The following is a 23,283-nucleotide window of genomic DNA, read 5'->3' as shown; positions in this document are numbered from 1 at the left end:
AGAGCAGTGGTTCTGAACCCAGGGTATGTGTACCCCAGGGTTTAGGCAGAGGTCTTCCAGGGAGTACATCAACTCACATAGATATTTGCCTGGTTTTACAACAGGCTACATATAATGGACTAGCGAAGTCAGTACAAACTAACATTTCATACAGACAATGACTTGTTCATACTGCTCTATATACTATGCACTGAAATGTACGTACAATATTTATATTCCAATTGATTTGTATAATTGTGTGGTAAAAATGAGAAAGTTGGCAATTTTTCAGTAACATTGTGCTGTGACATTTTTGTATTTTCATGTCTGATTTTGTAAGCAAGTTGTTTAAGTGAGGTGACACTTGGGGTACACAAGACAAATCAGACTCCTGGAAAGGATATAGTAGTCTGGAAACGTTGAGAGCCACTGCACTAGAGACACAGTGTGGTCTGTTGGATAGGACGCTGGAATGGGAGTCAGGAGACCCGAGCTCTGTTGCTAGCTCTGCTTTGTGACCCTGGGCAAATCACTTAATCTCTCTGTGCCTTAGTTCCCCCTGTCTGTGTTGTCTGTTTAGATTGTAAACTGGTTGGAGCACGAACTGTCTCTAACTATATGTATGGACTGTGTCTAGCACAAAGGAGCCCTGATATTGGTTTGGGCCTATTGTAATACAGATAACAAGAATTATTACAGTAAAAGTCTGGTGTATCTGTGAAAGGAACGAGTTTCAGAGGTTGGAATTCTCTGTTAGGAAAGCCCTTCTACTGGCCATGGCATTATGTACAAAAATCCCTACATTCAAAAATAAAACAATGTAAAACTTTAGAGAATACAAGTCCAATCAGTCCTCCTACTTCTTGTTCAGTCAATCATTCAAACAAGTTTGTTTACATTTGCAGAAGATAATGCTGCCTGCTTCCTGTTTACAATGGCACTTGAAAATGAGAACAGGCACTGTTGTAGCTGGCGTGGCAAGATATTCACATGTCAGATGAGCTAAAGATTCATATGTCTCTTGAGGCTTCAACCACCATTTCAGAGGAATGTGTCCATGCTGATGACGAGTTTTGCTAGATAACGATCCAAAGAAGTGCAGACCGATGCATGTTCATTTTCATTATCTGAGTCAGATGCCACCAGCTGAAGGTCGATTTTCTTTTTTGGTGGTTCGGGTTCTGTAGTTTCTGCATCTGAGTGTTACTTTTTTACTCACTGAATTACTGAGTTACTCACTGAATGCATCCGATGAAGTGAGCTGTAGCTCACGAAAGCTTATGCTCAAATAAATTTGTTAGTCTCTAAGGTGCCACAAGTACTCCTTTTCTTTTTACTCTTTTTAAGACTTCTGAAAGCATGCTCCACACCTTGTCTCTCTCAGATTTTGGAAGGCACTTCAGATTCTTAAATCTTGGGTCGAGTGCTGTAGCTATTTTTAGAAATTTCACATTGGTATCTTCTTTGCATTTTGTCAAATTTGCAATGAAAGTGTTCTTAAAACGAACAACATGTGCTGGGTTGTCATCCGAGACTGCTATAACATGAAATATATCGTAGAATGCGGGTAAAAAAGAGCAGGAGACATACAATTCTCCCCTAAGGAGTTCAGTCACAAATTTAATTAATGCATTATTTTTTAATGAGCGTCATCAGCATGGAAGCATGTCCTCTGGAATGATGGCTGAAGAATGAAGAGGCAAATGAATCTTTAGCGTATCTGGCACGTAAATATCTTGCGACGCTGGTTACAACAGTGCCATGCGAACACCTGTTCTCACTTTCAGTGACATTGTAATTAAGAAGTGGTCAACATTATCTCCTGTAAATGTAAATGTAAACAAACTGGTTTCGCTTAGCTATTGGCTGAACAAGAAGTAGGACTGAATTTTTCTACTTTTACATTTAGTCAGGAAAGGAGCCAAAGGACATGGTATGTTTGTATTTGATTTTTGCTCTTCAAATGAACACATTACAAGAATATTTCCTTTTGTTTTATAGGTTTCAGCATTTTTGCTATTGGTGTGGCGGATGCAGATTATTCAGAATTAGTTAACATTGGCAGCAAGCCTAGTGAAAGACATGTCTTCTTTGTGGATGATTTTGATGCCTTCAAGAAGATTGAAGATGAGCTGATCACTTTTGTCTGTGAAACTGCATCAGCAAGTTAGCCATTTTGATTTGTATTTGTGCCTATGCAACATTCAATACCTGCTAAATAAGGAGTTTATTTATTCACTTTTCTATTCCAAAAATTCTATTTCCATTCCATTGAAACATACAGTGAGTTTTCTAATATCTCTATGGCTATCATTGCTACAATATTATTGTGGTACAAGACTAGTCGGGTTCTGGTTGCAGTTATTCAGGGACCTCTGTTATACTGGTGTAAACCCAGAGTAATTCCACTGACCACAAAGAAGTTGCTCTGAATTTACAGCAGGGTAAATGAGAGCAGAATTTTGGTCTACAATTTTTAAATGACTTTTTATTTTCTACAGACCCTTAACCTATTCTGTGATTAGTGTTGACTAAACAGTCCTTATTTAAACAACATCTGTAAAATGCATTCCTCAGGGCCAAATTCTAGTATGTATATAGCACACAAATTGGAAAAGTTATAGCCCAAAGGGGAAGGGTGGAGCAGGAGTTTCCTGCTATAATTCTGGCACCTCTCCAAAGTCATGGAGATGTCATTCTTCTAGACCCTCTATGACTAGAGGAAAGGAGGGACTTTCTGGGTCAGGACCTAGTGGTCAGAGGGCATGATCCACGTTTCATACACACACACCCTCATTATGTTCCATTATATATATGCCTGGAAAATGGCATGTATGTAGCTGACATGAATATAGAGCTGCAATCTGCCAGAACTGAATACACAAGAATGTTGCTTTCTTTGTATTCCTATGCATCCTTTTTTAAACCCTTACAATCTACTTCTTGATGGTTGCAGCTTCAACATTATGCATCATTAGTAGGGCCCTACCAATTTCATGGCCATGAAAAATGCATCATGGACTGTGAAATAAGTCCTTTCCCGTGAAATCCGGTGTCCCCTTGTTCCTAGGAATGCCCCAGAAATGTGGGGGTCCTAGCTCAGGCTGGGCTGGGGAGGGACAGGACGTATCCATCCCCTGTACAGCTGTTCTGGGGTGAGGGGAGAGACCAGACCCACCTCTGGGTGCCTCCCTCTGCTGCAGGATGCTCTGGGACAGGGCAGCAGTCCCAAAGGTTCCTGCAGCTGGAGGAGACTTTTGGATTTGATCTTCCCTGTGCTGCTGGGAGCGCCCCAGCAATGGGGACTCCTAGCTCTGGCTGGGCTGGGGAGGGACGGGATTTGTCCATTCCCTGCACAGCTGCTCTGGAGGGAGGTGGGGGGAGATCAGACCCACCTCCACCTCTAGGAACCTTCTATGGCTGCAGGAAGCTCGGCGATTGCTTCCTTCAGAGTCCAGCCCTGAAGGCAGCACAGAAGTGAGGATGTCAATCCCATGACCACCCTACAACAGGTTTGTGACACCCCCCCCCCCCCACCTCCTCCCCTTTTGGGTCAGGGCCCCCATGACTACAACCATGAAATTTCAGATTTAAACATCTGAAAATGTGAAATTTACCAATTTTAAAATTCTATGGCCGTGAAGTTGACCATAATAGACCATGAATTTGGCAGGGCCCTAATCATTAGACCAGGACTTTGCAAGCTCAGCAATATTATTGACTGGTCATTCAGGCCTACATTTTCAAAAGTGCCCTTTAATTTGGGGTGCTAGCCTGGAACACCTAGTGGTGCCACATGGGATGCTGTCAGGCTCTGGGCTCTAGGCTGTCATGCCTGGTGGTTGGAGTAGTGATTTGAATCCAAACAGAGTCAGGACCAGAAAGAGGGCAATGCTGAAACCAGGGTCTGGGGACAGGCTGTGGGTCAGAGTCGGGGAAAGATTCCATAGACAACCCAAATCAGGATTGTAATCTGAGTCTGGAAGCAGGCTGAAGGTCAAAGCTGAGTTGGAGTCAGTCCAAAGGTCTGGGGTTAAGAGGCAGGTGCAGGCTGGAGTAGGTCAGGATCAGGGCTGGAGCACATTCAAATTAGGGCACAGACGAGGCTGGAACAAGGCTTGGACAAGGAACAGGGACAGGACTGAGGGTAGTCTGGAAGCCTAGAGAGTCAGTAACACCATGAGACAGCAGAAGGGTTCCTAGCCAAGTGGTGATCTTGTACAAACTTACTTGTGGTTCTGGCAGTAAAGGTGAAATATCTGTGCCCTGGGGTCATCTGACTTGGGCCCTGCCCAGGGATATGCTGCTGCAGCATGCCTGAGTGTTGAGTCACTGCAGGCTCTGCTGGACGGGGGTGAGTCCTAGCTGAGTGAGCAGCTATGGTCTAGCTGTGGGTTTGCCTCACAGATGCCCAGAACTAGATCTGTAGACCTCACTGTTTGCTGAGTCTGCTGCAGACCTTTCCTGGGAGAGATTAGTTTAATTTTCTCTTTATAGGAAGAAATAAAACAGATATATTTTGAAGTATGTACTGCTCTTCTGAGTTTAAATATATTTTTATTTTTTTCCAGCTTGCCCATTGGTATATAAGGATGGCAACAGTTTAGCAGGTACAGTATTGTGATAATAGATTCTGCATTTATGGAATCATTTTCATTTACTGAGATACACACCTGTAGGGAATAAATTACTTACTTTTGTTTATAACAACAGCTGTTAACCGCACAGTGATATGAAGCTCCTTTATGTAGTTCAGTTTGTCCCTTAACATAATGAATTTAAAGTGATACGTTTAGTATTTTTATGCTTTCCAGGATTTAAAATGATGGAAATGTTTGGTTTGGTTGAAAAGGAGTTTTCGACAGTAGAAGGAGTATCTATGGAGCCTGGTACTTTTAATGCTTATCCGTGTTACAGACTGCATAAAGATGCCTTGGTTTCCCAGCCTACCAAGTAAGTATTAATATATGTAAATGGTCCTAGTGCCCCGTGCAAGACGCCACTCATTTTAGACTTAGCATTTCCATGGCGGAAGAACATGGAGACCAACATGTTATTTCAATGTGTGTTATAACAGCGAATAGCAAGAGTGTTTCATGGATACCCAAGTCCTGAACTAACTCCACTCCAATTTTTAGCTTCAGACATAAGCTACTTGCAGACAGGTGTCAATATGATGATTATCAATTTCGTGTATGCAAATTTAGGGCCAGATTGTGATAATTTACTCATGTTCAGTATTACTTAACTCTATGAATAGTCCCACTGTTTTTCAGTGGGATTTCTCATGGATAGTGCTACCCACTGGGAGGAAGGGTATCAGTCTACCCCTGTGTTTAAATCCAGGATCTGCCATGCAGTTCAAGAATTAGGACTAGGTTCTGTGAAGAGGCACACAGGTGGAGGTAAAGAATCGCCCCTGGAGTACTTATTATCTTACTCCTTCACAAGAAGGGTGATGGGAGGATCTTCTGACCTTCCCTTAATCCACGAGGACTCTGCTTCTTGTGCTATGCATGGTCCATGGCTCCTCTACATCCAGTTCCCCATACAGACACAGTGGACTAACAACACTGCAGCAGAGGAAAGGAATGGATTAGCTTTTATATCTGGGTGCCAATTACTGGATTACACCCTGCAGAAATTAACTAGAAGCATTTATTGGTCTGAAATTAGTACAAAAGAACAATAGTCTTTCCACAGGGAAATAGTTTTAAACTTTTATGTTAGATACCTTCTTGGTGTTTATATGAAATTATCTTGTTTTGCCACAGTTGGGACTATACTCCTAGAAACTTTCTTATTGATGGCTTTCCCAATGTTTTGTTTGGCGGGGAGGCAGTTTGGTTGGAATCTACAGAGGTTAGCAGTTCATGCTTCTGCCCTCTTTTGTTTTGCCTTATTATCTCTTCTGCTTTTCTATATGCTCTTCCCTTACCTCTCTGGCTACCTCAGCACCACAGCCTTCCTGTTTGCTTCACTGTGTTTTCAACCCTTTGCACGGTATTGAGATTGTCTTTCTCTGTGTTGTTAAGGACTCCTTACAGGTATGGCTCAGGGATATCTTTTTTTTTTTTTTCTCATCTCATCTGATCTCACTGTGACATTGAATATTATGGATATCTCTCCCTTCTCTGAGCACGGCATGCAAAAACTTGATGTCTTCACTGCACTCCCTCTTGGTTTCAGTTCTAGCTCTCCTTTTCCAATTTGGAATGCTGTAAGATTCTGTTTTTCTATCTATCTAGTTCTCCATATATTTTCTCCTTGGGAACCGCATTCTTAGCTTCATCCTAGGTCATCACTTTTATTCTGTTCTATTGTACATGCGCCTTCCACTCAGTGTCTGAACCTTTTATTTTTCATTTACCAGCCTGTCTTGACTCTGTCAACTTCCACCAATGCTGTAATTTCTTAAGCTGAATACTTTGAAGACCAAAGCTGTCCTCCTGACAAAATGGTCCTTTGTCATAGAATCATAGAATGTCAGGGTTGGAAGGGACCTCAGGAGGTCATCTAGTCCAACCCCCTGCTCAAAGCAGGACCAATCCCCAGCTAAATCATCCCTGCAGATGATTATCTCTGACTTTACTGTCTCTTATCTCTGACTTTACCGTCACTTTCCTGAACTCAGATTTAAATTTGCTTTCCAAGCCAGAAATCCTGAAGAGACTCTTGGCCCCCAGTGTTTTATATTCTTTATATTCTTCATCTCCAATATATGTAAATCTGCCTGGGGTTTGAGTGCTGAATACACAATAGAAAACATGTTGCTGGTAAGGGCTTCAGAGAGTGGTTCTAAGAGCAGGACTTTGCCTAAGAATTGTGCACACACATACACAGAGAGAATGTACTAATGCATCCCATATGTGAATTGTACAGATTATAATGATTACTGAATGCAATTTTTATGCTGTTTTCTTCCAAAAATAAGCATGGTATCCAAAAGCACACAATTTCCAAAGTAGCACTGGGACCAGTGGGAAGTTGGACTTATCAGTAACCTTTCCGCCCACATAAGGCATCTATACATGTTATACAAATCAGACTCATAATTCATATTTCCACTTTAGAGCTAGCTAGTGCATTAATCCTGGACCTCTCATTTTTCTTTTGTCCCTGCTCAAGATTGGTCAAACAGAGCTTAAATAAAAGCTTAGAGTGTAGAATAACAAACCCAAGCTTTAGGAAATGAAATAAAATAACAAACATCTCTTCTATTATGAACGTCCCTGCTCTTCTGAAAAAATTCTGGGAGGCTTTCAAAAGAGCTGAGTGAATAACTGATTTTTTGGTTTGATGGCCAAACTGCAAAAGCCAAAAGAAAATTCATTGTGGGTTAACCAAAACTGATTTGGGTGGGGGGGGGGGGTTCTCAATTAAACTAAAAACTCAAAAAGAATAATTTGCATTAAAACTCAAATGACTTTTTTTTTTTTACATTTTTGGATGAGTTTTACCCTTTTTAGTTTTTTTTAATCTAACTAAATTTAGAAATGAAATGTCATTTCAAAACAAGACATCAAAACATTTCCTTTCAAAAATGTCAAAATGAACTATTTCAACTTCTTTGATTTTTTTTTTTTTAGTCAGCTGAAACTATTTGCCAAGTTCTACCTGAATTCATGAATAGTTTTCTTTGACTGATGAATGCATTTTTTTGGCAAATAAACTACCAACCAAAAAGTATCTGCCTATTTCTAGCTATCAGTAGATTTCAATTTTATATGTAAAGTCCATTTTGACTGGACTGTTTAAAATTTTGGCTTCTATATTTATAAAAAACATTCTAAATATAATTATAAAAGTTCCCAAAATAGTCTCTGTCACAAGTTAGTTGCTTATCTACCAATAGTTTAAAGGACATTGAACTAGAAAGGAAAGGTCCATTATAATGGGTCTTCCAACTCATTTATGTTTTCATCACATACTAAATTTAAGGTTTCAGAGTAGCAGCCGTGTTAGTCTGTATCCGCAAAAAAAAACAAACCAGGAGTACTTGTGGCACCTTAGAGACTAACAAATTTATTAGAGCATAAGCTTTCGTGGGCTAGAGCCCACTTCATCGGATGCATTGAATGGAACATATAGTAAGAAGATATATATATATATATATATATATATACATACAGAGAAGGTGGAATTTGCCATACAAACTATAAGAGGCTAATTAATTAAGATGAGCTATTATCAGCAGGAGAAAAAAAACTTTTGTAGTGATAATCAAGATGGCCTATTTAGACAGTTGACAAGAAGGTGTGAGGATACTTAATATGGGGAAATAGATTCAATATGTGTAATGACCCAGCCACTCCCAGTCTCTATTCAAACCCAAGTTAATGGTATCTAGTTTGCATATGAATTCAAGCTCAGCAGTTTCTCATTGGAGTCTGTTTTTGAAGTTTTCTGTTGCAGAATTGCCATCCTTAAGTCTTTTACTGAGTGGCCAGAGAGGTTGAAGTGTTCTCCTACCGGTTTTTGAATGTTATGATTCCCGATGTCAGACTTGTGTCCATTTATTTAAGAGTATCAAAATCTCACAAATGGATGCATTTAAAAATGTAGCTTTTAATATAATTCATGGCTTGATCATAAGCACCTTCAACTCCCATTGAACTCAGGATTAGGCCCTCAGTTTCTAAAATGAAACTCTTTTTTAGTTGCAGTTTTTAATCTCTGTTCTACTTTGTTATTTTAACTATCACTTCAAAAATGTAAAGCACCATCAAGTTTATAATTAAAATATTTGGAAAAATCCCCAGGTTAGCATTGTTCTAACTTATATCATGGTTGAGTAGATTCTACTAAGTGTAATGATGCCTGTCTCATATGGCTGTATGATCTTGATTTCAAAAGACAAGTCCAAAGTAATAAAGAATGCTTTTAAATCAGCTTTACTGTGATTACTTCAGTTCACAGAATATTCTTTTTGTTACAGATACTTGCACCCAGAGGGGCTGCCTTCAGACTACACCATTACTTTTCTATTCCGTATACTCCCTGACACACCCCAGGAGCCATTTGCTCTGTGGGAGATTTTAAATGAAAAATATGAGCCACTTGTTGGAGTTATTTTGGACAGTAGGTATTTTATATCTTATGGCATGCTTTTTTGTCCCCTTGGGACGTGTGATTAAAAATAATGCTGAAACTAGGCATTGATGATGGTTTAAATAAAGAATGTATTAATAAAATAATTATCAACATATTGAAGCTGTGGGTCTCCAATGGATTTTCTATAGATAGAATCATATATTAATCTGAGCTGGAGTCAGTTGTTCAGATTTGGATTTTAGTTACTGGTGAAAATCTGGAGTAACTGTGAATTTACACGGGTGAAACTAAAATTTGAATCCTCCCCAGTTACTTTGAAAACTCACATTGATTTCAGTTGGCACTGGATCAGGGATGTAATAGAATTAGTTTTTGATGTATACCAATGAGATCAGGATATTTCTCAAGGCAATGTTCCCTAGTGGATAGAGCACTGGACTGGGACTCGGAAAACCATAGAACTATTCTGGCTCTGCCACTGGCCTTCTGAGTGACCTTGGGAAAGTCACGTTACATCTCTGTGTCTCAGGTTCCCCATCTGTAAAACTGGGATAATGATGTAAAGTGCTTAGAGATCTACTGATGGAAAGAACTAGGCATTCTTATTATTTAATTATTTATATTACTCCCATCACCAGAGTATAGGGGCACATCCCAAATATTTGAAAATGAAAATATCAGGAACATTCTTTCTTAGAAAATATAAGGCCCACATTTTTAAAGATATTTAGACATTGCTGGGCTCAGAATTGCAATGCCTCGCTGATTTAGGAGCCTGTCTGATTTTCAAAGGGATTTAGGCACTTAGGACATTTAAGCTCTATAAATCACTTTTGAAAATCAGACTTAGTCCCCTAAATCAGTTAGGCAGTGCAACACTGGGCATTGCAGTGCCTAAATACCTTTAAAAATCTGGGCTCAGGTGACTTTCCCAAGATTACATAGGAAATCTGCGGTGGAGCAGGGAATTGAAGCCAGGTCTCTTAGGGGATACCTATATTGCAATTAGACACCCATGGTTGGCCTGTGCCAGCTGACTTGGGCTCATGGGGCTCAGGCTAAGGGGCTGTTTAATTACTGTGTAGATGTTTGGGTTTGGGCTGCAGCCCAAGCTCTGGGACCCTCCCACCTCTCAAGGTCCTACACCCCAGGCACCAGCAGTATAGACATACCTTACAAGTCTAATCAATATGTTGCCAAGTGCCACAATTGACAGTCAGATACAGCATGAATGTATGAAAGTTAGAAACCTTGTATGATGATTATGAAAGACACTGTAGCATTCCTCGTTGTGTGTGCTGATCTCATGTCCGTGGTTAAGATTGTAGTCAAGAAGTAACCCAGTTCTTGCTATAAACTCTATAAACACTATAGACTCTAGCTATAAACCCAACTCTAGCTATAGATACAAAACAAGAATGCTTTCATGACTTCATAGAAACACCTGGTGCCTTCTAGTAGAGGCTAGCAGAATGTGATAAGCTTTTAGTGCTTTTTGCAAATCAATTCAAAACATCTTCTGTGATAGACTAGGCTGAAATCAGTGAGGATATTGAATATCATCTGGTCACAGAGCTCTGCTTGCACCTTTCATCTGGGTTACATCTATGGGACAGTTGGAATGGGGTTTTCAAAGGACCCTAACAGAATTTCAGTGGGAGTTGGGCACCTAACTAGAGTTAACTGGAGAAACTTTGACAGAACTATATTTCATCATAATATGCAATTCCATCCAAATCCAAACTCTTGGCAAAATTAGGTCAGTTTTGTCTGAGTTTTGTTTTGGAAGAAAAGCAAGAAAAAAAGTTCTGACAATGTCAAAACATACCGTTTTAACGTTTTCAGAATGAAACATTTTGATTTTTCATTTTGAAACCATATTTCTTTTTTTTGCATTATGTTATAGTATATTATAATATAATACAACATTCAAAAAATCAAAATTGAAAATTTTGATCAACCTGAGGCCATTTTTTTTTTTTTTACATTTCTTTTATGGGGAATTTCAAAATTTTCAGTTTACGTTGCAATTTGGAACAAAGTCAGATTTCTAAATCTTTTTCGTAAAACAAAATTCTCATCCTCTGCACAGCTCTACACCTAACTCTTGTATGTTCTTTTGAAAATCCAAGTCTTGGAGAAGACTTATTCCAGGGGTATAATTCTGTAGCTGCTTCCAGTGAAGAATTCCAACTGACTCCAGTGGCTACATAACGGTGTAGCTGCAAATATGCTGTATCAGAGGCTCTATACATTGTAGCGATAAAGCATTGATTTAGAAAGTACTAATAACACACTTTTCCTTTCCTTAACCAGAATAAATAGTCTGTTACTAAGAACAGTTTGTTACTAAGAACAGTTAATAAATAGTCTGTTACTAAGAACAGTGTTGGCTCTTACAAATAATGATGCACCTGTTTTTTCCTCTCACATTGAGATTTTCTCTCTCTCTCTCTCTCGTTATACAGATGATGGTAAAACTCTGATTTTCTTTAATTATGACTACAAAGGGGATTTTCAAACTGTTACTTTTGAAGGCCCTGAAATAAAGAAAATATTCTACGGAAGTTTCCATAAGGTTAGTTATACTAACAGAAAAATGCATTTTAAGCATACAGAACAAAGGTTTTAGAGTTCCCTTTTTCACATTGTGAGGATTTCTTGTATACATTCCCCTTTTGTCAATAATTTCTTGTATTTTACAGCTTACAGGTCATCTACCAAACTCTGTTAAGAGAACAATTTGGCAATAATAGGTTCATGTATGTAAAGGATTTGTTTTATTGGTGTTGCTGGTAATATCAACCATGGTCTCATTCTTCATTATTGTCTATTCACTTCTGTTTCTACCTATCTTTTAAAATTGGTCAAATTCAGTGTTTTAGAATCGGTCGAAAAGTGATTTAGACAATAAATGGCTTTTCATTTGAAAACTGGAAAGTTTCACTGAAAAAGGAAAAATGCAGTTTTTAAAATTTTCTGCAAAAAATAATTGGCCGTTTTTGACCAATTCTATATGTATAGTAGAGATGCACAAGTCATAGTCATTTCATAGTCATTAAAGATCTCATGGCACTTCCATAAGAATAGTGGTAGTAGCCTTGGTGTTCTGGCTAAGTTCTAATAGTTACCGTGTTCCTAAAAGTCTGTAAATGAAGACACACATGACATATTAAGATGGGGTTGTACTGCACATAGGAGTAAATAAATCCCTTAATTATTCACTTTTATTCCTGGGGCTCAAATCTTTCATTAGGAAAAAAGCATGTATATCTCGGCTGATTCCCCTGGCCTAGTTATGTTTGAAAGGCACAAGCGTGGGTGCCTTGCAATCATTTTGTGCCAGCTAGGCCTGAGCAAAGTGGCTACAAAGTTATTGTGTGGCTACTGCCCCTCTCTCCCAGGTGATACTCCCAGCACAGAGAGTCTTCCCCACTGCTCTGCCAGCTTTGCGCACCTCTTCCCCCAAAAAGCTCCTGGCACAGATGGTGCCTCAAGGTGGGCTGTGTGTGTGCAAGGTGCAGGATGGGTTGTGACTGGAGCAATCCTGTGTGCTGGGTACTGCCCAGCTGTCTCAAGGCCTGTTAATGTTGGACAGCAAGGTGAAAGATAACGCAGCTCTCGAGGCAGCGTGGGCAGGCTTGTGCTGCTACTCCCTGTGCTTTCCTGTTCCGTGACTCAATAGGGGATTTTGATCTTGTAATGTAAAACTTTCACACTGATTTTATTTGACAATTTTGTCCAAATTTAGTAAATTTTACTACTATTTTTGGTAGAGTCCATTTGTCTTTTGTAAATCTGCAAAACATTTTGGGTGAAAGACAGTCCTGTGCGACAGGCTCAGAAAAGGCCTGCGCACCACTAAGTAGCACAAAAATCAAGGGCTCAGTGGGACTTAGATGGCGAATAATCCTTGTATTGGCCCTTTGCATAGGGGTGAGAAGATGGCCACCTGCTCACAGAGATTCCATAGGCAGAAAAAGAAGCTTAATTCATTGAATGGATTATCTGCTATGCATTATTTGCTCAGCTCCACTAGCTAACATAACATCAACTCATTTTAAAAATGCTCACTGTGTCTGGTAACCCATATTCCTTAGTCTCCTCTCTGTGTATTTGAATATCTTTACTTTTGCCTAGTTACATGTTGTTATCAGCAAGACTACAGCCAAAATTATTGTTGACTGCAAGCAAGTGAGTGAGAAGACAATTAATGCAGCAGGGAATATTACTTCTGATGGGATAGAAGTGCTAGGAAGAATGGTCAGATCCCGAGGACAAAGGGACAACTCTGCACCAGTAAGTGAAACAAAGGCCATTTTTAAACCATAATAGAATTCTTAAAGTTGAGCATGCAATATCCACAAATTTGTGGTTTTAGCGGAAACAGGATGAGCTGAGCTAGGACACAACAGAGTTACAATGTTATAGAAATTCTGTGAAAACCTGTTATAAACTTCAATCTAGGCAAAACCATTTTGATTAATGAGCTCCACAACTAGATTTTTCGCTCACACACACATTTAGAAGTGAGTCCCCCTGTGGAAGGTACTGTACAGGAAGGGATGGTTGTTGCCCGAAATAACCCTCATTACACAAGTTAACAATATGCATAACTTGTGGGTCCCAAATCATTTAAACATGATTATCAGTGATCATTCTGAACTTCCCTGTGTGTATAATCCCCCGTGGTCCTTTAACATTTGCCTGGCCTTAGGCTTGCTTCCCATTAATTTTATATAAATGCTTTGGTTTTACACAGACTGTCTCCATGGGCGCCTTTCCCAGCATTCCTAGCTCCTTTAAAAATAGTAAACATTCAAGTGCTTAAAAATATAAATGATCTTCCAGAATCTGAAGAAGTAGATTGGGTCCTTCCCTCCACTCACTTCCCCTTCTCCTTAGAATCATAGAATATCAGGGTTGGAAGGGACCTCAGGAGGTCATCTAGTCCAATCCCCTGCTCAAAGCAGGACCAATGCCCAACTAAATCATCCCTTGTGGTGCCTGCCCCCACGCAGAGCTGAGCGGCTACCAGAGCCTTGAGCAATCTCCCATTGTCTCTGCTGCTGTCCAGGGGGAAGGAATGGGTCCCTGCCGATGTCAGGTGCAAGAGTACAGGCATTCCTTTGCTCTCTGATGTCACGTAGGCAGGACTGTGAAGGTGCTTCTGGAGATTACCTGTCACAAGACCCCCTGCTCAGGGATCTTGCTTTCCCAAACACAGTAATCAATCTCCTTATCCCACAAAACAGCTCAGAGTCCAGACTGTTGACATCGTCAGGGTTTCTGAGGCAGTAAAGATTCCCCCACCCAGCCACTACCACTCTGGAGTCATTGTAACCGAGGTTTGGGAAGGTGCAATTGGAGTCTGCAGGATCTCAGGGTTGCAGGGATGGTTTTGCCCCCTGGAGGTGTTACTGCTTCATCTCTCAGCCCATGTGGCTGGGCAGGAGGGGTCCATTTGGGGCTTAGTGCTCTGAGGTGGAGGGGGTGGGTAGTTCCACTCCATGCTGGCATAAAATTGTGACATTCTCAAATCAGACACAAGTATAGAATCAAAATTTCCATCTACTAAGAACAGAACAAGTTCTACAAGGCATTTTAATCCAAAGGCAGGCAGGTCTGACTTTTAGCTAGCTTCCCGGTTCTGGACCTGATCCTCAGCTGGTGTAAATCAGCATAGCTGCCTTGATGCCAATGGAACTCCACTGATTTACGCTGGCTGAGGATCTGGCCTTCTGTGTCTGACTCCCACTAGGTCTTGCTCCATGCCAACCTTAACATATATGCAGAGTCCTTGGATGTTTTCAATTAATAAGTATTGATACTAATACTTCTTCATTAAGGGTAACAGTAGGGATCCCAGAAGCTGAATGTTCTTGGTTGTTAGGTTCTCATTCCAATTTAAATTGAGCAGATGTTTACATATATTTTTAATCTGCTTTTCTCCATTGCAAATTATTTTTTTTAAATGACCTGGGGAGGGAGTCATTTTTAAATAGTTGATTTAATCTAAATTTTATCCATATCTGTCCAAATCTTCTGAAATGGACATTCCCTTTGGGTGAGGTCCTGGCCCTTTTGAATCAATATGAGTTTTACTATTGGCTTCAGTGGTGCCAGGATTTCACCATTTGTCTTCTACGGTTGGATTTAGTTGTTGGAGGGGAAAGTTTGTGGGACATGGAAGTACATCAACTTATCAGCTGTATAATCAACTCAGTGCATTCTCTTTGAACTGTCTTGACCTTGAACCCAAGGCTTGGTTTGAATGGGACTGAGGTTCGTATTTAAAATTTATCACTTCTGATTGTATTTAAAAACTCAGTCCAGTCAAAAATATATTTACCCAAAGAATAGATTTCTGTGGGGGAAAAAAGAGTCTTTAGGCTTCAGGCTTATGGATGATGATTACTGAATATCTTGCCTCTAAAGACAATTAAACAGAACAACCTTTGTGGCCACATTCCAGTAGTAACAGACAAAGGCAAACTCAGAAAAGTTTGGAATTAAAGAGGTCTTTGTAGGGAAAGAAATGGTGGCTTTTGTTGGAATCTAGAAATCTATAAAAGATAAGTCATTCAACAAGCGACCCACTCACTGAAAAATTTAGTTGTGTTCAAATGGAAAACATGGCAACTTACAGAAGACTGTAATCATTCAGCTCAACACATAATTCTTTTTCTTATTAATATTATCTAATCGGTCCCTAATGTGTGTGTTTATATGTGTATATATGCCCCTGTAGACAACAGCAAAAAAATGTCCAATCACCAGTTTTTAAAGGTCCAGGTCTCACCCTCTTCTTCATGCTGAGTAGCAGTTATCTAAGCAGTCCTATTAAGAGAGGAAGGTTGGCCTTGTGGTTAAATGCACTGGACTGGGACTCAGAAGACTGTGAGTTTGGGCAAGTCACTTAGATCTAGATCAAGGGTATTTAGATACCTCAGTCCCATTTCAGATTAAATCAATGGAAGTTAGGCACCTAAATACCTTTGAAAATCTGAGCCTTAGAGCGTGTCTTCATTAACAGTCAACATCAGGGCACTCTCTAGTCAACTCCGGTATTCCATCTCTCCGAGAAGATTAAGGTAAGTTGACGGGAGAGCATATCCCATCAACGCAGCATGGTAAAGACACCACGGTAAGTTGACCTAAGCTACATCAACTCCAGCTACGTTATTCACGTAGCTGGAGTAGCGTAACTTGTGTTGACTTACCCTGGTAGTGAAGACAAGCCCTTTGTCTCGCTCTACCTCAGTTCCTCAGTGTAAAATGGGGATAATAATACTTCCCCACATCAGAAGAGTATTGTGAGGAGAAACTCTCAAATGTTTCTGTAGCAATGCATGCTAGGTAAGTGCCTCATAATGCTGAAGCCTCACCTTATGTGAAGGAACTAGGTCTTATGAATTAGGGTATTCTCAGGAGTGTCAAATTGATTTAAGAGCACAAGTTCCATTGATAGCCAATGGAACTTATGTGCCTAAGTCACGTCAGCACTTTTGAAATCTCCACCCATAACAAATTAATAATACTTTTGTTTTCCTTTGCCAATAAGAGGAAAATGGTGGCACTAATTCAAGAGAATCCAGCATTAGGAAGACTAAACTGACCCTGGAAGATTTTGAGCCAAATCCTAAAAAATAGCAAATTATTAAACACTCTGGAGCTTTGACCATTAAAATAAGCAACACATTCAAGTGTTAGCATTACGGAAATAGAGCCAAGATTAATTTACTGTATATGTTACAGATACAGTAACAGTACAGTAACTACTGTAGTAAAACCTTGTGCATGTGTAACCCACTCACCTCCTGGGTGTGGTGTTCTGTCCCATCTAATGGCATTGAGAACACTTAGAGAGAGAGAAAGAGATTAATGAGTCTGCTCTGCAGCCTTAGCTAACAGCCAGTTGTCTTTTATTTTATGCGGTAGAGGCTCATGCACTAAGCTTCAGAGGTCCCCAGTTCGATCCCACCCGCCGACGACGGGGGTCTGTCAGTGTTACACATGAACAATGAGAATGTCTGGTTACAGCTGTGGACTAGTTGGTTTTGCAAAGGCTTTAGGGATTTCAAAATTTGATTTAATTCTACATTGGAACAAAAACTGAAAAATTTGAAATTTTCCACAAAAGAAATCTCAAAACATGTTAGTTTCAGGTTGATCAAAACAGTTTGTATCAGCAAAATCTAAATGTTTTGTTCTAATTTCATCTTTTAAAAATATATTGTATAATACACAATATAATATAAAATTTAAAAAATTCAAAACAAAAAATCAAAACTTTCATTCTGAAAATGTCAAAACATCTTGTCAGAACTTTTCTCCCTGTTTTTTCCTTAAATAAAATTCCAGTGAAATTGACTCAATTTTTAAGCATTTTGAAATAACTGCATATTTCTACAGAATATGGTTTTCTTGAAGTTTCTGTGACCAGCTCTTAGAATAGTATCCTGGAGCTTTGTAAGCTGTCATATAATTGAGCCCTCTGGTGGGACTGAATGAACTGGACTGTTCATTTCGGCCCTAGCCTGTTGTTTGTTCACCTAACACCTTGCAACTGCTATATGCTATGCATTTTCTATATTTACTCTGTGTGTCAATGTATATGGATTGTAAAAAGATAATTGCAATAGGGTTATCTGATCTAAAACAACTTTAGGCTGCAATCCTCCACTGAGTTCAGCACAGGCAGACTCTTGTCTGCGTGGCTCTGCTTGCAGGATCGGAGCTTTGGGAAGCTAAAATGCTATGAATGTAGAGAGCTATGAATAAATGTTTAACAGCAGCAAAGAAAGCTTTGTTAAGTAATTTAGCTTGAATCAGAAGAATCAACCCACATACATCAGAATACTGACTCATTCAGTATTTAAATGAACACAATAAAGCAATTCAGATAACTGTTTCTACTTATTCCTTATTTTACAAGAAAATATTTTATCACTGTGGATCTATGGATTGTTTAATCTGGAGAAAATGAAAGTATGTGTATGCATATGTAGAGGAGAGAGTATAATATGTGATATATAAGAAGTGGCGTGTGTGTATGAATCTCACACACACACACACACACACACACACAGAGTTCATTTTAGTACCCTTAGATATGATTTAGTTTTAAGTAAATCTTTCCATTCACAAAGAAATCATAGTTCGACCCAGTCTCCGTACTGGCAATGAAACAATGTCAGTGGCACCTTTAAATAATGTGTCTGGTTGAAATTAATAGGTAGCAGCAGCACGAGGTTTCTGCGACATATAAAAGTATTTCAACTTTAAAACTTAGGTCCTGGTCCATCAGATGCCTACAAACACACTTACCTTTACTGAAGTGAGTACTTTTGTTGAAGTCCATGGGGCTATTCATGTGAACGTCTGCTAAGAGCCATGCACATGAGCTACCAGCCATGTGAGATTAGTAGGACCAATCAGGTGAGCAAAGCCACCCATATGGGCAAATGCCCACAGAACTGGGCCCTTAGGGAGTAGTGAAAGGAATACTCAATTTTAGACCATTGTATCTAGACAAGGATTGCAATTTTTATGAACAATATTATTTGTCAGTCTGTGCACTGATTCATTATTGGTGACACAGTGTGACATTTCTAAACTCCATTCTTGTGCCATCGGGACCCTTTTTGTTTTCCACTACTGTATGATCACACAAGGAAAGAAAATTTAAAAAAAGAACAGGATTTGTTGGTGAGAAGAAATAGTATCATCTTCAGGAGGAACCTTTCTGAGACCTATCTTTGCATTTTAACGAAGGGTTTTCATTCTGTTTCTACAGTTCACTTACTTTCTCTTATATATTTTTCCAGTATCTTCATCATTTTACACAGTCGATGACTTCTGTATTAAATCAGCATTTTCTGTACCATTTTAAAATGTATTGTGGTGTGGCGAACTTTTGTATTTAGGCTATATCCTGGTGTGCAAGCCCATTTAAGATTGCCTCTTCCCGACTTAGCTAGAGGGGTGAGGTGTTTGATTGGGCTGGCAGGGGAATGGCCACCTTCTGGGGTCCCGGTTGGAGGTCAGTGTGCTCTCTGTTACCACGTTCCCCTTCCTTTTTCCTGTCTCCCCACCCAGAACACTGTAGAGTGGGGCTTGGGCTGGGGAGAGTGGAGCAGAAGTTCCACCTCCTTTAACCCCCATTGGCCAATTCGGGGAGGTAAGGAAGCCAAATGGCCCCACCAAACCCACCCCCTCGTGTGTTAAGCACTCCACACACATCAGCCATTCTTGGTTCTGAAAGCAGTCCCAACCCCTTTGCCATATAGATGGGGTAGCCATTAGAGCTGGGTTTCCAGGCTTGCAGTAAGTTTAACCCAATCATTTTAGTGGGTCAGGAAGGAATTTTTCCCTCTTTGTGTGTGTTTTTGGCAAGATGTCTGGTGTTGTGTTTTGTTGTTGTTGCTTTACTCATGGTATCGTGAGCCCTGGTAGCTGGGGATAATAAGGATTGAAAAGAGTTAATTTAAAAAATAAAATAAAACTAGAAGTGGTAATAAATGTCACTAAATATTGTCACAACTTGTGGCAGGTGTGCAGTGCAAGTAAAAGGCTTCAGGGGAACAGGTTCCAGAGTAAATCTGAGCATAGACCTGTGAGGTCAGAGGAAGTATATAGTTTTTACAGGTTTCAGAGTAGCAGCCGTGTTAGTCTGTATTCGCAAAAAGAATGTTTTTACAAACAGAGCTCCTTCTTGATTGTAGCCTCATTCCCCCTTGAGGGGGGGCGGGTGGTGGGATGCAATATGGGGCTGAATCGGGAATTCAGAAGCAGGAGTGGGCATGATGCCATTCAAGCCCATAGTGGTCCCAATTAAAGCCTGGTATTTTGGACAGGGTGGTCAACTGCACTCCCCTCCCCCCATCTTTATATTAACGTTGGCATAGTTGTGACCTGCTGCTTTAAATCTACTCACGTGTCTCTGTCATCAGTCTCCTGTGTGCCCTGATCAATGGCCCCCCCCTTTGCAATGGCTCCCCTTTTCACTGAACTTCTAACAGACACGTTGAACTTTATTCCTTTTTTTTCAAACAGTTCCAGTTACAGATGTTTGACATTGTTTGTACCACCTCCTGGGCCAATAGAGACAAATGCTGCGAACTTCCTGCCTTGGTAAGAATCCCTTTTTTTTAAACTACCATCATACTTTTTTTTTTCTTGCATCAAGACCAAATACTTTTGCAATTTTCCTCATGAAATCAATAGGTGGGATTTTCAAAAGGACCTAATTGTCTTTGGAGCAAGAGTCCGATTGAAATTCAATGGGTCTCATGCTCCTAAATTATTTAGGAGCTTTTGAATTTTCCCTTCAATATTTGTTGTCTTGATCTATAAATTCTCAGCTGTTGAATTTATATTTTGAATACAGACTTACTATTTTGCTCTCTCCTCAGAGAGATGAGGAAAGTTGCCCATCTCTTCCTCATTCTTGCTCCTGTTCCGAATTTAGCAAAGGACCACTCGGACCTCCCGGACCACCGGTAAGGGTTTATTCATGTTTGTACTCAGATGTACCAGATACTCCACTCTTCAGTCTTATTTACTGGGAGAAAGGGATACGCTGTACTGTTTTAGTTATTACAGTTAATTACAGCTGGCAGAGAGATGCATATTCACTCCACTTAGCTAGTGAAGACCTCATGCAGTAGCTTTAAAAAACTAACCCTATTAGTGAACCAAATTCTTATGGTATAATCCAACTGCAGGGCAGTAAGATGGACTGTATTTGTTCTGTTTGTACAGCAGTTAGCAGAGTGCAGTCCTGTCCATGACTAGGGCTCCTAGGTGCTACGGTAATACAAATAATAATATGTCAATTTGTAGAAACTTTGGTTTCTGTCTCAAGAGTCAAGAGACATGCTATGCAAATGCCACCCACTTGCCACTTCTTTTTAAACCACCATAGTGTTATCTGAATGCTTTCTAGTACACACGTTTAAATACACCTTGCAATCTAGCTTTCTGAAACACCTGATCAGTAACAATATGCGTATGAATTAAAGGCCAGATTGTGCCTGGCCCTTAGGAGGATGCAGAGAGTGTGAGGCAGGGAGTTGAAAGAAGCCTTTCCCACCTTGCATGGCCTGGATTAGAGCTAAACTCTTTTGCAGTCTCTCTGCTTGGAGGAACTTAAGGACTGTTCCTCTTGTGGTTCATCTTGTCCACAGGGACACAAAAGGGGCACATGACCCTGCCCTCCTTCCACATCATCTCAGACCAGGCTGGATGCACTTCTAAAACATGGTGCAACCTACAGTCTCCCTTGTATCAAGCAGATCACAGAGAGAGAGGGTGGTTCAATGTCTCCCTAAAATCTCTGTGGTGCTCTTACTCAGGCCAGTGGCTAAATGCTACAATTCGGCCTCGGTTGACTGTTTTTTAGCAGTTTAAAAATTTTAATTCTAGTTTGCAACGATGGGATTTTTTTTTCTTTACCAGTGTCCCTAACAAATTTACACAACAGTTGGATGTGCTTTTTCTTTTAAACCTGCAGTGTAAACCTGAATGATTAGCTTCATAGGACTGGCACTAAGTTCACATAGAGATTTTCATGTAAATTGAGGACCTCAGGTTTGGAATTCATGAATACATTTATGCGTACACAGAGAGATATAGATGGTATATAATCACATTGTAAAGGGACAAAGAAAAAGGAGAAGGGAGAAGAGCTGTTGTGATTAAGTAAAAAATGTTGACTCAGGAAGGAAAATAGTTTTCTGAAAAGCCTTGAGTGCACAAATCAGACTAGACACTGGGCAGGCCCAACTTGCACTTTAGACAGATGCACAGCATATCCAAGCCGACACTTATCCTGGCAGCATCTTGGGGGTTAATCTTTTTACAAGAATGAACTGTTCTTGAACATGTTTTCTGTGTCTGAGCAGCCAGAGTTCATTTCAAGTGGATACAGGAATCCAGTCAAAATTCTAATTATTTTAAGGACAATATGATTTTTATCTTGTAGTCCTTCAGTGGTGTCAGTGGGAGTGATATGTGTGAAAGGACTGCTAAACTAGCCCCTAAGGGCTGTAATTATCTGACGCTACTGCAGGCTTTTTCAAGAAACCCTTTCACCTGGTGGGATTTTTGCATTCAAGTGGAATCAATTCTAGCTAGGATTCTAGATCAAATTAATCCCTGCCATGACTCCATGGTGGCCCCTGAACTTTACAGAAACAAGCTTCTTTTCAACATTGATAGGCATTTTTCTTTCACTGTTGTTTTTCACTCCTACAAAATGTGCCTCTTATGGTGGCTAGTGAATCAAAATTATATTGCCACACGTATTTTTAGAGTATACCAGGCCAATGACATAATACAGAATATGTTCTGGGTAAGTCGTTTCTTTCCTTTTAATAATCCAGTGCTTTAGAATAACTCTGATGTTTAGTGGTTTATCTAAAATCATCCATTTTAATTTACTCTATTTTATTGTTATTAATTTAGTCTATTTTATTTTGTACTGTGTATCCTTTTCTTTCCCATATGTCTCATGTATAATATTTTAAGATGCCTATGGTAGTGGTATCTACATTTTTAACCAGTAACCCAGTCATTTTGCACCTTGTGAGTGAAGTAAATTTTAGCTTGGCATTTAAAAAAGTAACCGTGTGAGTCCCCTCAATTATCACAATGGCACCAAGAAAGGAAGATTTGGAGGCAGACGCTCCCTTAGAACCATAGGTAAGAGCAGAATTTTGTTGACATTCTCTTACAATAGGCTAGGTCCTAGGAGAACATCCTGATCTGTTTCTTTGAGCTATATGCTATTGAAGTTTGTTTTGAATTGATTGGTGAACTAGAAAATAGTTCATGTTAGCCTCACATACCTGCCTTATGTACTCAAAAGAAAGGAAGGATACTTGCCTATGCTGAAATCTCTCAAGTGTGGTGTACGCCAAACCCTCCCCAAACAGCTGCATATGGATAGATATTTCAGAAATGATGCTTCAGTGGAGGTGTGTAGTGAATACACTTGCCTTGCTCTCTCTTCTCTAGCAGAGAAATTGCATGAAAATAAAGAGATGGATAAGTAATTTTGAGTAGAGACATTAAGTCCCAGTCCTGCAGCTGGTTCATGTGCAAAAATTTAATTGAAGTCAGTGGGAGGTTTGGATGTGGAAGGCTTGCAGACTCAGGCCCTAATTGGTTGTGAGGGAATGTTCTCAATCCCACTTCAAGTCTGTAAATGACTGTTATGAGGAAGAAAGAATAGCAGCCTTCCAG

General features: G+C 39.9%; 1 protein-coding gene across 1 annotated transcript in view; it reads left to right on the top strand.

Annotated features, from left to right (window-relative positions):
• The window catches only part of COL14A1 (collagen type XIV alpha 1 chain), a 176,873-nt gene that overhangs the window by 99,575 nt on the left and 54,015 nt on the right, over positions 1-23,283 (top strand). Inside the window, exons 29-36 of the mRNA XM_074943899.1 lie at positions 1,981-2,145; positions 4,551-4,589; positions 4,794-4,932; positions 8,918-9,060; positions 11,502-11,611; positions 13,174-13,332; positions 20,092-20,169; positions 20,451-20,537. Of these exons, the coding sequence (XP_074800000.1) occupies positions 1,981-2,145; positions 4,551-4,589; positions 4,794-4,932; positions 8,918-9,060; positions 11,502-11,611; positions 13,174-13,332; positions 20,092-20,169; positions 20,451-20,537 (920 nt within the window). The remainder of the gene's footprint in view (positions 1-1,980; positions 2,146-4,550; positions 4,590-4,793; positions 4,933-8,917; positions 9,061-11,501; positions 11,612-13,173; positions 13,333-20,091; positions 20,170-20,450; positions 20,538-23,283) is intronic.

This window comes from Natator depressus, chromosome 2 (genome assembly GCF_965152275.1).
Source record: "Natator depressus isolate rNatDep1 chromosome 2, rNatDep2.hap1, whole genome shotgun sequence".
NCBI lineage: Eukaryota > Metazoa > Chordata > Testudines > Cheloniidae > Natator > Natator depressus.
This window is presented reverse-complemented; position numbering and strand designations above follow the sequence as displayed.